Source organism: Phoenix dactylifera, chromosome 12 (assembly GCF_051530095.1).
Source record: "Phoenix dactylifera cultivar Ajwa chromosome 12, Ajwa_hap1_PhDact_Kaust_v1.1, whole genome shotgun sequence".
Lineage (NCBI taxonomy): Eukaryota > Viridiplantae > Streptophyta > Magnoliopsida > Arecales > Arecaceae > Phoenix > Phoenix dactylifera.
Genome location: NC_143201.1, coordinates 20,871,579 through 20,885,803, shown reverse-complemented (window position 1 = coordinate 20,885,803; position 14,225 = coordinate 20,871,579). Strand labels below are relative to the sequence as shown.

General features: G+C 37.0%; 2 protein-coding genes across 2 annotated transcripts; both read left to right on the top strand.

Moving 5' to 3' along the window:
- The first annotated feature begins 1,331 nt into the window (after positions 1 to 1,331).
- ACD2 (accelerated cell death 2 (ACD2)) lies at positions 1,332 to 5,281 on the top strand. Its single transcript, XM_008784001.5, has 2 exons — positions 1,332 to 1,698; positions 3,722 to 5,281. The coding sequence occupies exons 1-2, from the start codon at positions 1,357 to 1,359 to the stop codon at positions 4,328 to 4,330; spliced, it is 951 nt and encodes a 316-aa protein (XP_008782223.3). The 5' UTR covers positions 1,332 to 1,356; the 3' UTR covers positions 4,331 to 5,281.
- Positions 5,282 to 6,407: 1,126 nt separating this feature from the next.
- Positions 6,408 to 13,953, top strand: LOC103701814 (putative calcium-binding protein CML13). Its single transcript, XM_008784000.5, has 7 exons — positions 6,408 to 6,539; positions 9,287 to 9,410; positions 9,501 to 9,537; positions 9,644 to 9,671; positions 12,104 to 12,256; positions 12,417 to 12,519; positions 13,613 to 13,953. Exons 1-7 carry the CDS (start codon positions 6,537 to 6,539, stop codon positions 13,675 to 13,677), a joined length of 513 nt encoding a protein of 170 aa, XP_008782222.3. The 5' UTR covers positions 6,408 to 6,536; the 3' UTR covers positions 13,678 to 13,953.
- The last annotated feature ends 272 nt before the right edge of the window (positions 13,954 to 14,225 follow it).

Genomic DNA, 14,225 nt, shown 5'->3' with positions numbered 1-14,225 from the left:
TTAGATATGCTATGATATATATGATTACGGAGTTGCGCCAATGGATTCACTTTTCTAGCAAAAGTATGATATTTTATGATTGCATAGGCTTTCTAAAATGCAAACATAATCTAGTTAGAGGGCTAAAGCTGCGGGTTGAAGAGTTATATTGGAGTACAATCTGACAACAGATTATGGTGGTATTGGTCCAATATTTTCTCCAAGTTAACCAGGCTATGCAGTCGGCCAAAAGCTTAATTTCATATATGGACTTAATTTGACATGAAGGTCAAAATTCATGCTAACGAGCAGGAACCTTCTTAAGAAGTTATCTATCCAGAAGTATAAAGTGAATGGCCCTTTCAATTAACAATCAATTTAACAAATATGACAAGAATAGAGATTTATGTTAACTAAGGTAAAAGTGTTGACATTGCAGAACTGGAACAAATTTCTGCACTAGCTAATACTCTTTTTAGATGATGTATATGCTTTTGTTTTTATAGCAACCACACTTTATAAAAGGCCAAGATTAGCAAGTTGATACCCCCATGTTTAGAATTGAACTCCACATAACTCTTTTTGGTGGGGTCACATGATATTCTTAGAACTTCAGAACTGTATACTATTTCTTCACCATCCCCTTATCTTGAAACATACTATACATCGAAGGAGAACAAACAAAAAAAATAGTATTAAAAATTTAAGAAAGAGAAAAAAAATTTGCTAGCACAAATTTGATAAAAAGAAGGAAAAGAAAAAGGATCTTTAGCAATTTATAGAATTGAATCATGTTGTCGAGTATATGAATTAAAATCCATCCTATAACTCAAATCCTGATCTTAAATAACTGCCATAATTCTTCACCCAAATCCAACCGCAGGTTAATTTTTGCCGATATCGTAAATTATGGTTGCAAGTCCATATTAAAAATTTGAGATAGGTTGGAGTAAAAGCAACGGCCGAAAAAAAAAATAATTTAAGAGCCGTAGGAGATTCGAGAAATTGCCAACCGCCACATCATCATTACATTATTCGAGATGTTTTTGCACCTCAAAATATCTAGCTGCAAGACACGTGTCACTCTCCGGAGGTCGCTGCCATGTGTAAAAGCTAAGCATCGGCCATGATCTGTCGGATCCAAGAGAATGATGTGGTATGGGAAAAAGCATATGTAAACCTTTTGAAATTACATAAATTAAGTGCAGAACAAAATAAACAAAATATGCATTTAGTTTATCAACCCCATATAATTATGATCCACAAGATCATGACCATCCATCAAGTAGTACACGACATTGAATGACCGGCACTAGCATATATCTCGTTACAAACGAGCAACGACCAAACCTCGCTCTTTTAGTAATCCATCCATCCATGTTGGCTCTTTCCCACCACCCCTTTTTACGTCATCTCCCGCCCCCTCTTTCTTCTTCTTCTTCTTCTCTGCCTTCTCTTCTAACTCCTAATTCTGTCAAGAGATTCGGCGCGGTCCGAGCCTCCATGGACCAACCGGCAGCTGCGTCGCAGGTGATGGGATTCCCGCATCTGCCGCCGCCCCATCGGGATCTGATGGTGGATCTGCTCTCCACGATCGAGGCCCGGCTGGGCCCCCACCTCCTCCCCTCCGTCGTCCCTTCCGACGTCCTCTCCTTCCAGGGCCAAGGCGGAGCATCCAGGGGCGCCCTCGATATCCGATCCGGCGGTCAGGACTCCTCGGTTCGTTCTTCTTCTTCTTATTATTATTATTATTATTATTGACCAAATATGAAGTTGCCATGAGTTGGTGGACAGTATCAGACTCATTCCATTTGATCAAAAATCAGTTAATCAGGGACCTGGAAAAAAAGCCACTTTAACTGAGAAAAATTCTAAAAAAGCATTAAATGCATATGTGACACTCTTTTGATACAATTTCCAACCTCCAAAAGAAGCAACAAGTTATTTGCAACCTATTTGTTCTCTTATGCTGGAGATGAACAACATTCTGGGTATTGGTATGCTTGTAGAAGCCAATGTTGGTTGAAGAAGCTGCATAGTAATAATAAGGCTCATGAAGAGAAAGAGTCGAAGAAAATTAGCAGCGATAATTGTGAATTGCCTTGGTATATTCCTCCATTGAAGAGCATAATGTTTCTTAATTGTATTTTGTAAAAAAATGTCCAACAAGTGGTGGCTGAGAAAGCCCAATGAGGCTGAAGCGCATTCTGGTTGAAGCTAGATAGGGAGGACAATCTCACACAACTGAATTGTGAGAGAAGTGTTCCGTTGGATTAATTAGGTTGTCATTTTACAAAATGGTAATGTGGTTTGAAATGCATAGTTTTTGTGAAAAACTAGAGCTTAACAACTTCATTCTTTTATTGGATTTGATACTCTTGAAAGATGCCATTAGTCACATGATAATTTGAACTGAGCTGTAGATAACCAGCTTTTGAGAATTTTCATTTTAAGATATTAATATTTTCAAGCTACACTATAATACGAAGATACCTGCATTCAGCAATGACACTTTTGTGAAAAGTTTCGATCCTTTCTTCTTGATATTGTGGGTGACCTATGATTCGAATAAAGTTTTTTTTCTTAAAAGCTTCTTCTTTTAATCCATCTTTAATAAATGCGGGCTTCAAGATACACCTTCAAATCTTGCGTATCTTGTTCTCCCAACATATGGCCAGTATAACCTGTATATGAAAACTTGAAAATCCTCTGTTAGTCCATGAAAGACTAAGTGGGTCTCCTTGTTAGTCACCTAAGTGTCCTTATGCCTTGAGGAATGTCAATAATTGAGTTCAGCAATCCTGATTGAAAACCTAGCAGACCTTAGGACCATCTCATATTGTGCTTAAAGTTTACCACCAGAGTAACCTTGACAGAACCATATCACAACCATTTGTCCGAAACAATTTGGCCATGTGGGACCCATTAGATACCCAATCAACGCTCATGTTGAGTTGCCCATAGGATCTCTCCTTTTTGCCTATATGCAATGCGAAGGGCCACATGAAACTCGGTCACCTTATATTTCTACAATTGACAATTGAAACTTCTAAGCCCTAGCTCAACCGAAGTGCATTTAATGGATAAGGATAGAGAAGTGTTAATTGAACAAAAGGCTACTGGAACCAAAAAAAAATAGTGTTTCTTTCCAGCCTTCCGAGAAAGCAACAACACGACTTTCAAAAGAAGCAGCAATAGTAATGTCATTCTAATCTTTTTTTTCCCCTTGAATCCAACATGTATTTCAAGTAAATCATCACCACAAATGGATAAAGGAGCACTCCTAAATGAAGAGAACTGCATTTATATCTGAAGCAGAAATCACGAGACAAGAGTAGCTAATTAAAGTCACATTCCCAAGGACGATTCTTTCATGAAGAAATTAACAATGAAATGATAATGGAAATTTTCTTCTAAAAAGAAATGGTATTGGAAATCTCTAAACTGTGGTCTGTAAGTTGGTCAAAGGCCTAGTAGAATGAAATTTTCATGTATGAAACAGAGAGAAGAATGAGTTTCTGTGTTTTTAACATCACACACACAGTTGAATTTAAATTTGATTCTGGGAGGATGTAAACATTACTCTATTTTCATTAGGAACCCTCTAGACACCACCATATATGCAAGAAATTAAAAGGAAAACATTTTTTCTTTGCTTGATAAACTACGGTCACCATACCTCGAGCGACTTTTTATGAACCTAAAAAATGGATTGAGCTAAGACTGTGTCCTTTTTGTACAGGTTGATTTCATATTAGAATCATGGCTCCACTGCAAGGTCCCATCTGGTTCTCTCAATATAACTACTCTATTTGCCTTCCTTAAGGCTTCAACAGATGCACCTCACCTTCTTATGGAGTTTATACAAGGCAGTCCAACCTCTCTCATCCTCTTCATAGATTTGCTTCCTCGCAAAGATCTTGTTCTACACCCTGACTATCTTGATGAGTTCTACCAGAATACCAATGTGGATAAAGTGAGGCAAGAACTTGAGAATGTGCCGCAGGTGCTACCGTATCGTTCATCCTCTCTTTACATACGCAGTGTCCTATCACCAACGGCAGTTGCTGTTCAAATAAATTGTGGAGCAGAGGGAGAGAGTGCTATGGAAGAGATTATGCGAGTTCAGCTTGACAGTGTTGCCAAGGAAATTATGAGAATCTGGTTGGATAAATGTGCCAGAAGTATTAAACAATTGGGAGAAACCGAGAGGGCCGATTTGCTCAGAAGAGACACTTTGATCAAGAATAAGACTGTTGAAATTGATCTTGCTGCAAACTTGCCTAGATTATTTGGCCCTGATGTTGCAAACCGAGTGGTGGAAGCAATTCAAAAAGCTTATAGGATATAAGACAGCAGGCAGTGAAGGTGGCTATTAATTTGTGGTTAGCAAAAGACAGCTTCTGAAGAAATACTGAATGGATAACAATCACCATTAGCAAATCCAGCTGCAATATTGGCTCGTTACAATAAATGTCATTAGTCTTACAAGGGTGTAAGTTTTCCTATTGTATCATGTACTCATCAGTATCTGATCATTTGAAGGGTTATTCGCCTGCTTCATCCTACCTTAGAAGCCACAGCAGAGTGATTCGGAGTAGGCAAATAAAAGTCGCATATTGAGAATGTATATATGCAATATCTATGTCATGTTTTTGAGAAAAAAATGTCGCCAATCTGTGCTATGACTTGTATTTAGCTTGTTTCTTCCTGTATCTTCACATGGTGCTGGTTTAGCTTCATCTCTAACTGGCCTTTCAGGTCTACAAAGCAAAGAGCAACTATTTTACATCTGAGATCCTAGCTAATTCACCAAGATTTCAGATGACTGTCTGGCCTTTATTTCTGATCCAGATTCTCAGCTGAATGCCATCTCCTTTTGCTTCGAAACAAGAACTCAGAACATTTAGTGGTTTGTGGTTATATGCTTTCAGCTTCTGGCACCATGGAGCAGAAGTTCATCGAGTTGATGAACGCGGCAGAATGGGCACAAGTCTTTCTATTAACTATGACAATTAACCACCAGAAGAGAGAGAGAAGAAAAACACCTGTCTCAGCTTCTAGACAGTTGACAACAACAATCCGGGCAGTAACATCTTGAAGAAGAAGACGCAAAAAGCACCTGTAAGACATGCTAAAAGGAACTCAATACTGTGGTGGATTATCTTGCAAAATTTTTTTTATGTAATGCACCAATCATTTGTAGCGTGTTCTTGTTAAAGAAATTTACTGCCAACTATGTCCTCCTATTTCTTCTTCACCTGGCTATCTATGGATTTGGAAACTGCCAGTTAGCCCCTAAGTCGAAGTCTTTCTTTTAAAATTGTTTTGTGATTGCCTTCCCATTGCTGCTGTGCTTTGTGCATGCAGGGTTGCAAGCTGATACTTATTGCAGTCAGTATAGTGGAAAGATTAAGATATTTCAACATGTTTTTATTGAATGTCCTCTCACTCAGACGACACTTGGACTGAATTAGGCAGTGTTCTGTTGTAGCCTGATCTGAAGTGGCTGGGATCATTTCTTGATGCATTGCAGTTAAGCTATAGCTCCATTAGAAACTTAATTACCTCCTCTAATCTGCTATGTTGCTTGTGGTATCCAGCTTACCATCCAGCTCACCAGCAACCGGCATCACTATGAATTCTTGAACTACTCCTTCAAGGGTGATTGTTTGATGGCCTATTATCTCATGTCAGGAGTTCTCTTACACATCTAAACCTCCTCTTCTATATCTTCGGTCCTCGGTCCTCTAGGGTTTACAACATAGCTCAGGCCACCTACTCTCCTCTTATTGGTTGGGATCCTTTATAGCAGGAGGCATCCAGGCAAATGGTGTCTTCAGTGGCCTCTCCTTTACTAGTTAATTCTGTTCCTGCGGCTAAGCTTCGTGGAGCATGGAGAGGTATCTACTTTATTTTTCTATTTTTGAACTATAGAAACAGCCTGTCCATATGTAAATATTAGGTTGTATATATCTGACCCTTCCTATATTTTGCGGTGGTGGGAGCCTGCAAATACCGTTGTTTTGTAGTTGCTCGATCCATCTTAAAGATAACTCAATGATGGTAATCAACTAGGTTGCAAACAATGCCAATGATGTTGTATCCTACATTCCAGTGCTGCTTGATATCCAAGACTTTGCAAGGGATCTTAGAAGCATTGGAGTTTCACAAACCAAGCATGAGAGTCATAAAGTTACGGATCGGCTCGCATAACCAGGGACCTCCGAAAAAATGTTACAATGGTTGTTATGTGAAACCCTGCGAGATGGCTCTCTAAAATCACGGTGTTTTGGATTGGTAATGAGTAAGCTCCGGTCTGGTCTTTCAAGGGTGGACCGGGTGTATGATGTGAAAACGGGTACAACTTTTCATGACCCGACCCGTTTTCCTTTTCCGAATCCGTTAAGGAAAACAACCAGCTTTTAAAAGAACAAGCCCTGCAGATGCCAAAAAATAAAAGAACCTATGAGGCTATAAATCTCAAGAAGAAACGCCATTGGGTTGTAGTTGCGAACCCGGTCGACGATCTCTAGAGTCCCATCCAATCCAATCCAATGGTATCTTCCAATGGTTTCTCCACGAATTCTCATTCATTCAGATTTCTCCACGAGTCCAATTGTTGTTTCCATTTGTTTCTTTTCGCCTTCAAATCACTCTTCTTTCATTCGTTCTTTCCGTTTTAACCTTGCTTTTTCCTCATGTTTTGATTCTTTTTTCCTTTTTAGCCGGATTTGGGTTTTGGGAATTTGACCGATCTCGGTATTTAAATTTTATAATGTTAGCTACTCGATAAAAGTATAAATTTTTGGATTAGGGTTTTCCTTGGTTTGAATAAAATTTGAATTTATTCAGAAGGCGTGATTTTGTTTAATAAGTTATTTTTCTTTCCACCCATTAACTATGGTTTCCAAGTTTTCTTGATCTGTCCGGACTCAGATTTATATATACCATTAGTGCTAATTCTTCGAGTAATGCTGATTAATGTGCTCATTGGGTGGTGGATTAATATGTTCATAATCTTCATACCTAACAAAACAAGTTGATTATACTTCGTATTTATGAGTTCAATTCTTTTTCACTTGTTGCAATTCATGCATTTCGCGTTGGTATATGTAACAAATCTTCGTAATCAAATGCAGAGAAAGGAAAGAAACAGTAATAAACTATGGAAACAAATATGAAAGTTCACATTGTCTAGAATTTAGATGATTATAGAGAAAATAAATGCTTCCTAACTATCAAAAATTGCAAGGAAACCTCATAAAGACTGCAAACATTTGATTCTATGCCTATGCATAACAATTGCAGGTTTAGTTAAATTCCATTGATGGAAAATGTTCGTATTGGCTACATATGTGTGCTATTCTTCATATCTTGTTTTAATGCTTTATCCGCAGCAACAATCAAAGAAGCTTGGGTTAAATGATCCTAATGCATGCTTGCTGGTTGTTTCACTGTGTTATACCTTTCCAAGTATGGGGAGGTTCATTAAGATCTCTTAATATTGGTTGGACGTTATCTTCCAAGGTGGATGGTCTTTTTGATCATGGGATTTCGTAGACTTATCCCAATGAAGGAAGCTTGAGCAGTAAATTACTTTTTTTTTTTTTACCAATTTCGTGATGCTTATGGTGAAAATGCGACTTTCACTCCTCTTGACGAGGGACATATGCCAGCAAATTTGGGAGACCTTATGACCTGTCTCCTTTGCAAATGGCTTGTGCTACTTTATGATTTCTATGGTCTTGCCTTCTTTGGGTAGAATGAAATTCTACTGCTGTTGGTGTTATCAGTCTCCTATCTGACTCTGCCATGATGGCCCTGGCTCCTCTTATTGCATGATGTGAATCTTTTCTACGAAGTATTTCGGCCTTTTTGCTTAAGTACTTTACATTTACCAGTCAGATAGGAAAAGAAAGTCCTCCATAGACGATGAAACTTGTTATATTAGGTCTTCTATGTGTTCAAGAACTTCTAGTCATGGTGTGTTTTCTGCAATTTAGCAGTGCATAGACTGCTTTATCTTTAGCATCTACCATATGGCAATGAGCAATAGCAGATGCTTCATAGAATAGTTAACTTTTTTCAAACTAATGTCTCATTTATTGAACTTTGTGAAATAATTTTTAAACATGTTTTGTGAAGCATAAATGGTGAATTTATCATGGCAGTCCCCAATTACAATCTGATGGACTATTTGTCTATTTCAACCATGTTAAAAGTCTATTGCAGTCATCCATTTGGTATTTGTTGTCAGAATAGGATGGGCATGTATAGCAATCGAAATTGTGCTCTTTATTAAAACTGATGAACAAGTTTTCTATTCATTGATTCATGTCAATTAAAATATCTTTCTGGAAAAGAATTTTACTTGTCGAATATTAATGTTTTGACATATCCTTTGGGAAGTGCTTCGGTTATTTTTAAATTTATAACAATTAGATCTTCGTCGTGTGCAATGAATGTGAGAGGGAGCTTATCGATTAAACAGGTAGTTGAAGCATCCGTAATTTTCCCCCTTTTATAATTCTCTCTCTCTGTCTACCATGATGGCAGGACTTCTGCAGACTGTCTGTTATCTTCTTTCCTCTTCTCCTTCCTTGCAATCATTTGAGATTTCACGTGATAGTACAGTTGAACCCAATTAGGGCTTCCAACAGACATCTGGGAGAGTTTGCATTATATATTAGCATGTTAATTACAATATTACCTAAAAACTTCAGTTCTCAAGTTTTTTGGATATGATTCATAGCAAGACACTCCTTGACACCCCAAAAAATGGAGTACCCTATTTACATCAGCCATAAGTGTGACAACTTGACACATTCTGTTGGAATATTCCAATAAAAGGCAACTTAATCTAAGTTATAATTCTATAGTTTTTAACTATTTAGATGCTAAACAGTATTAGCTTAATTTGTCAGGTGTTCCAATTGATGTGTCACGTATTTTTCCTCTTTTCCATTAGTGTGATAGGGTGAGAAATGCAGATTTATTGAAAAATACCCTAGAGTAATTAACTTAGTCTCATATTCAACATACTTAGATATTTGATAACATAATTTTTTTAAATATTCTTGTCACATGGAGGTTGGGGTTTTTTGAAATTTGAAATGTCATGCACCTTGGAACACTGGGAAGCTTGGCTCCCATGCCACCTTCTAGGTAACACTTTGTGTACATAGATAAAGATTTTGGATTTATATAATGCTCGTTAAGCTTTGTTATTAAAACATCTGCAGATCTTGTTTGTTTACCTTGTCTTAATTGAGTAAATGTAAATTTATGATTCTTGGTCATGTAGGCAAGTGTTCATCCTAGGGTAGGATCGAGAAGAGAAAAGTCAAGAGGACGTCATCATGGTTTAAGCCAACAAAAGAGGCAAGAGATAAGGGAAGCATTTGAACTCTTTGATACGGATGGTTCTGGTATGGACTTTGCTTTAAATTATTGTGAATTTGTTTTCCATTCTTCTTTCTCTTGTCCACTGTAATATAACCTTCTGATCTTTTTTATAGGGACTATTGATGCCAAAGAGCTGACTGTTGCCATGAGGTAATAATTTCTTATTCTATTTAGGCCCCATTCTTTTGAACTAATTTACATGCTATCTCATTGTATAGGGTGATGCAACAATACTCATATAGAATTTTATTTGCAGGGCCTTGGGTTTTGAAATGATAGATGAGGTAAAAGTCTTCTCTTCATTTCAAGTCATTAAATCTCTTTTCCTTTTTGCCTTTTAAGTTGTACTTGAAGTTCAAAGTTGTTTTAAAAAGTTATAATGTGGGCATACAATTAACTTTCTTTAGTTTACGTTTATCTGTCCATTGATATATCAATTCACAGCGGAGAATCTGTCAGATACAAAAGGAAGTTATAAACTGTATGCTAATGCGTTCCAATTCAGGGCATGTGGAAAAAATGAATTAGAGACATTCGTGGGCCAATACAATATATTTGTGGCAAACACCACGAAATACATTTGGTTAGAAAACTTGATGTAAGAGTCAGGTAAGCAGAAGCAATTGTCTAGACTTTCTTAAAGTTCCATTACTTTTTGGTTTATTCTTCAATTAGCCTCCATTCTATATCTTGCACAGGAACCACCTTTCTATAAATCTGTCGTCCATTTTCAAATGGATGTGTATTAGTGGAAAAGGAAGCCGTTCCTTGATCCAATTGATTATGCTCTTCAGATCACCTCCAATTATAAGTGGCTTAGTAGGTTTTTGCTAGAAGCAGAGATAACCCTAGCCTGCACTTCATGCAACGTTGTTAAATGGGAGAGGTAGCCACCTCGTCTTGAACCCTTTGAGAAATCAATCAATCTGCATTGTGCATGGTTCACAATGTTCCAGCAGAAACCTATGAAATACATTGATCTACCTTTTCCTTAATCAAGGCATGTCTTCCCACTTGATGCACCCCTAATATTGAGGAGAGATGTGTAAGGAACACAATAATATAATTTCTTTGTAAACTTAGATTTGTATTCAATAAGGAAGGGCAATGATGCTTAGCCTCCGATACATAAACCAACATACAACAAAATAGAAACACTAAAAGAGTAAAAGCCATCATGTTGAGGTGGAATAGAGCCAGGTCCAGAGGACCTTCAGACTATGCATATACATAGCAAGTGCAAATTACAAGTGTCAACAGCAAAAATTGTTATCACAATAGAGAAAAATGATCATCATTATTTTGCCATTGTTAGTGTTTCAGAAGGTGATCTTAACAATCATAATTAAAGTTTCTCTTCATGAGAAATGATACTCCCAGCATATAAGCTTCCTACAATATTGACAATAGTTATATAACTTCTAGATCTTGAACATGATAACCAGCAAGGGTTCCTAGAATCTCCTCAATATTCAATTACGGGACTGAGGATTTTGATGTATGATATCTTCGTTAAAACAGATTTTGTCTTATGATATATTACTTGTTCATTTGGTAAATGGAATATGGTTATGTGCTACTCAATCTTGATGTATGTTTAGTATTTTCGGTATGTTACTGACGTGCCCCTCTTTAGGTTATACATTTCTGATCTGTGGTACATAGCTGAGGGTGTTTGCTAGAGGTTGTGGGCTGCAGTCTCCTTAGATTATTATGATGAGTTGCGATATTGAATCCACCACTAAGTTGTTAAGCAACATTAGAGTGATAGATAATTAGATATAGTTAGAACCTTACGAATTGCTACGGCTCTGTAATGTCCAGGAAGATTACTATGTAACAGTAGACAATATGTCGTATCTTCCACCAATAGCATCTTGATAGATGATTCTCATTTACCTTTATTGGTTGAAGCAAAGGAAAAAAAGTGCCAGGTGTTGTCTTGTTAGACAGGATACTGAATATAATTTAATTTTGACTCCTAGTTCAAATAGATCTTACTGATTGATGAACCTAAATTGTAAAATGTACTAATTTGCTTCTGGATGCCTGGTTGAGCTTTATAGTCTTCAAAGGCTTCACTTTTTTTAAGTTTTAAGATTCCTAGGTGATTGCTTATCATGGTCAAAAGAGGAAAATGAACCGAAATTATGTTAAATAAGCTGAAGTCATCCTAAATGCTACTTTAAAATCAATTGGGGTTCACTATATAGGCCTTTCCAATATTTTATTGGTATTGATGTGTAAGATTCTAGACATATTTTAAGGACATGCTAAACATACTTTCATAATGGGCAAAAAGCTCTCCTCGTTTTCTTGCATAGTTTTGTATAGTTCAAATTACCCAGATCCATGCTTCTCCTTGTCAAGCATTAGCAAGTATAATGATGCTTCAAGTTAATATGCGAAAATTCTTGGCTTTATTATTGGTCCAATGGTTAAGCTGCAACTGCTCCAAAAAATCTAGATGTTATTGAACCCTTTTTGTCAACTATTGCTATCCCAATATAACACTCTTGGCCTTAACAGCCTGAACTTTGAGGCACCCTAGATTCAGATGTTGTTTGATTATATTAGCATGACAGAAAATGAGAATCATCGTTTCTGCAAGAATTTCTTCGGGCTAAATGCTTATGTTTTTCAATTCTTTCAAAACCTGAACTTCTAAGTGAAATCTGACTTGAAACTAAGACACAGAACCCTTATTTTATTGCAGCAAGTTAGTCAGATGATTGCTGATGTAGACAAAGATGGCAGTGGTTCAATTGATTTTGATGAATTCGTTTACATGATGACATCCAAGATTGGAGAAAGGGATTTCAGGGAACAGTTGATGAAAGCTTTTTGCATTATTGACCAAGATAGCAATGTAAAGTTTGTGACTGTCTTGCTTGTATCTATATAGCTATATCAAATTCTCTCTCTCTCTCTCGCAACCTACCCCCCCCCCCCCCCCCCCTACATATGCATGGATACATGTATATGGGATTTTTTAAAGACTGTTGTAACTCTTTTGGGGCATATTCCAGGGAAAGATATCTGACGTTGATATCCAGCGTCTTGCTAAAGATTTGGGGGAAAACTTTACTCTTGAAGAGATCAGAGAGATGATAACAGAAGCAGACCGCAATGGTGAGAACTCTCTCCTTTTGAATCTTCAGTGGAACTCTTGAATATTCTCCAGGGTTAATAACATGCTTTCATATATCATCTTTTTAAATCATTCTAAACCTACCAAATTTGATTGAATAATTTCTCTCTTATGCAGGCAACCAACATATTCACATACAATAATTTCCTGGAACTTTTAGGAAGTATAACCAAGATAATGTGTCAGAAAAATTGTACAAATACTGGTGATACTTGAAATTCTTATTTAGGGATAATTATTAGAATCTCATCTTTCTTAACTAATTAGAAATCAGCAGCTTATTTTTTTCCTATTATGGCTTTCATAGAGTTTCACCATTTAAGAGGATGAAGTCCAGTTGATGGACAGGGGAGAAAATAATTCTACTTTTAGTTTCTATAGCTGTCTGTGTATAATTAAGAGGAACTGCAGTGGTTAGTTGGGAACACTTGCATCCCACACCAGTTGACTTGGGAATAGGAAACTTCATAGTACTTATACAGTATTTACATAGGATCCAGATGAAAGAACATGGCTCAATATAAGTTTGTCCCTCCACCCTCCGGCCTCCACCTTTACTGCAAATATTTAGATTTTTGAGTTTTGCCACTTTGGGATCTCTTCTTTTCTAACCATATTTCCGAAATCCTCTTCCAGTTTCTTGCAGTCATTTCTGCAATGACTCCACTCTGTCGCCTTCTTAATTATTACTAGTTGTAAACTCCTTGGAGAAGGTTTCCTTTCTACTGTTATTTTCAGAGTCTCATCTTGATGTTTGTACCATTATACTTAGTTCAAATGTTTTGGGGATAATGTCATTTCCTGCAGCAAATGTAATTAAATCTTCCGTTCAATATTGCCACAGGCTGACACCATCAAACTGTTGTAGCTTCCTCTTCTAGTTTGATGAATTTGCTTACTAACAAGTTTTCTCGTGACTCCATATTTATATGTTGATCAACCTTTTCATTGGCTGGTCTCCCTAACAAATGCCCCTGCAAGTAACAAGTAGAATTCCAGTCCTATACAGTTGATTGGATTTTTTTCATCCATGTAAATTATTGGAGGTAATTGAGATATTCATCTGTTATGCAGGCGATGGAGAAGTTGATGCTGATGAGTTTATCAGGGTGATGAAAAGGACAGGTTATGGTCATTAAATATCCAAAATTATCTTGCTGCAAAAGACTCATTCTTTATGATGCAAGTGACTCAGAAAGCCTTGAACTCAAGATTATGATGCAACTTAAATTAACCAATCTGTCATATGAGATGGTTTTCTGTGTATAACCATATTTCACTTGCCCATATAAGCCTTGTGTGGATTCTGGAGTTTCATTGAACATGTTTTATTTATGGTTGTGTTTATTGGTAGTTGTGTACTCTATTAAAAATGGGTAAATTTTGGATGTTGAATGGATAAATCGTTCACCAGATTTTTAACACCTTATGATTGATAATTCATTGATCAAAAACCAATTGCATCACCAGTGAGACAGTGTACTCGTTTAGGGCTTGAGCTGATGGATTCTTTGCAGAATTTTTTCCTTTGATGTTAAATACAGTCTAGGAATTAGCATTCCATGTGGACACACCGGGGAGTATTGCAGCACATCAGCACATCATGGATTCATGGTGGCATCGTCAAGGTTTTAGAACTGTGTGGCATTTAGCAGTGACCTCTGGAGGCTGCTATATACCAGATTGG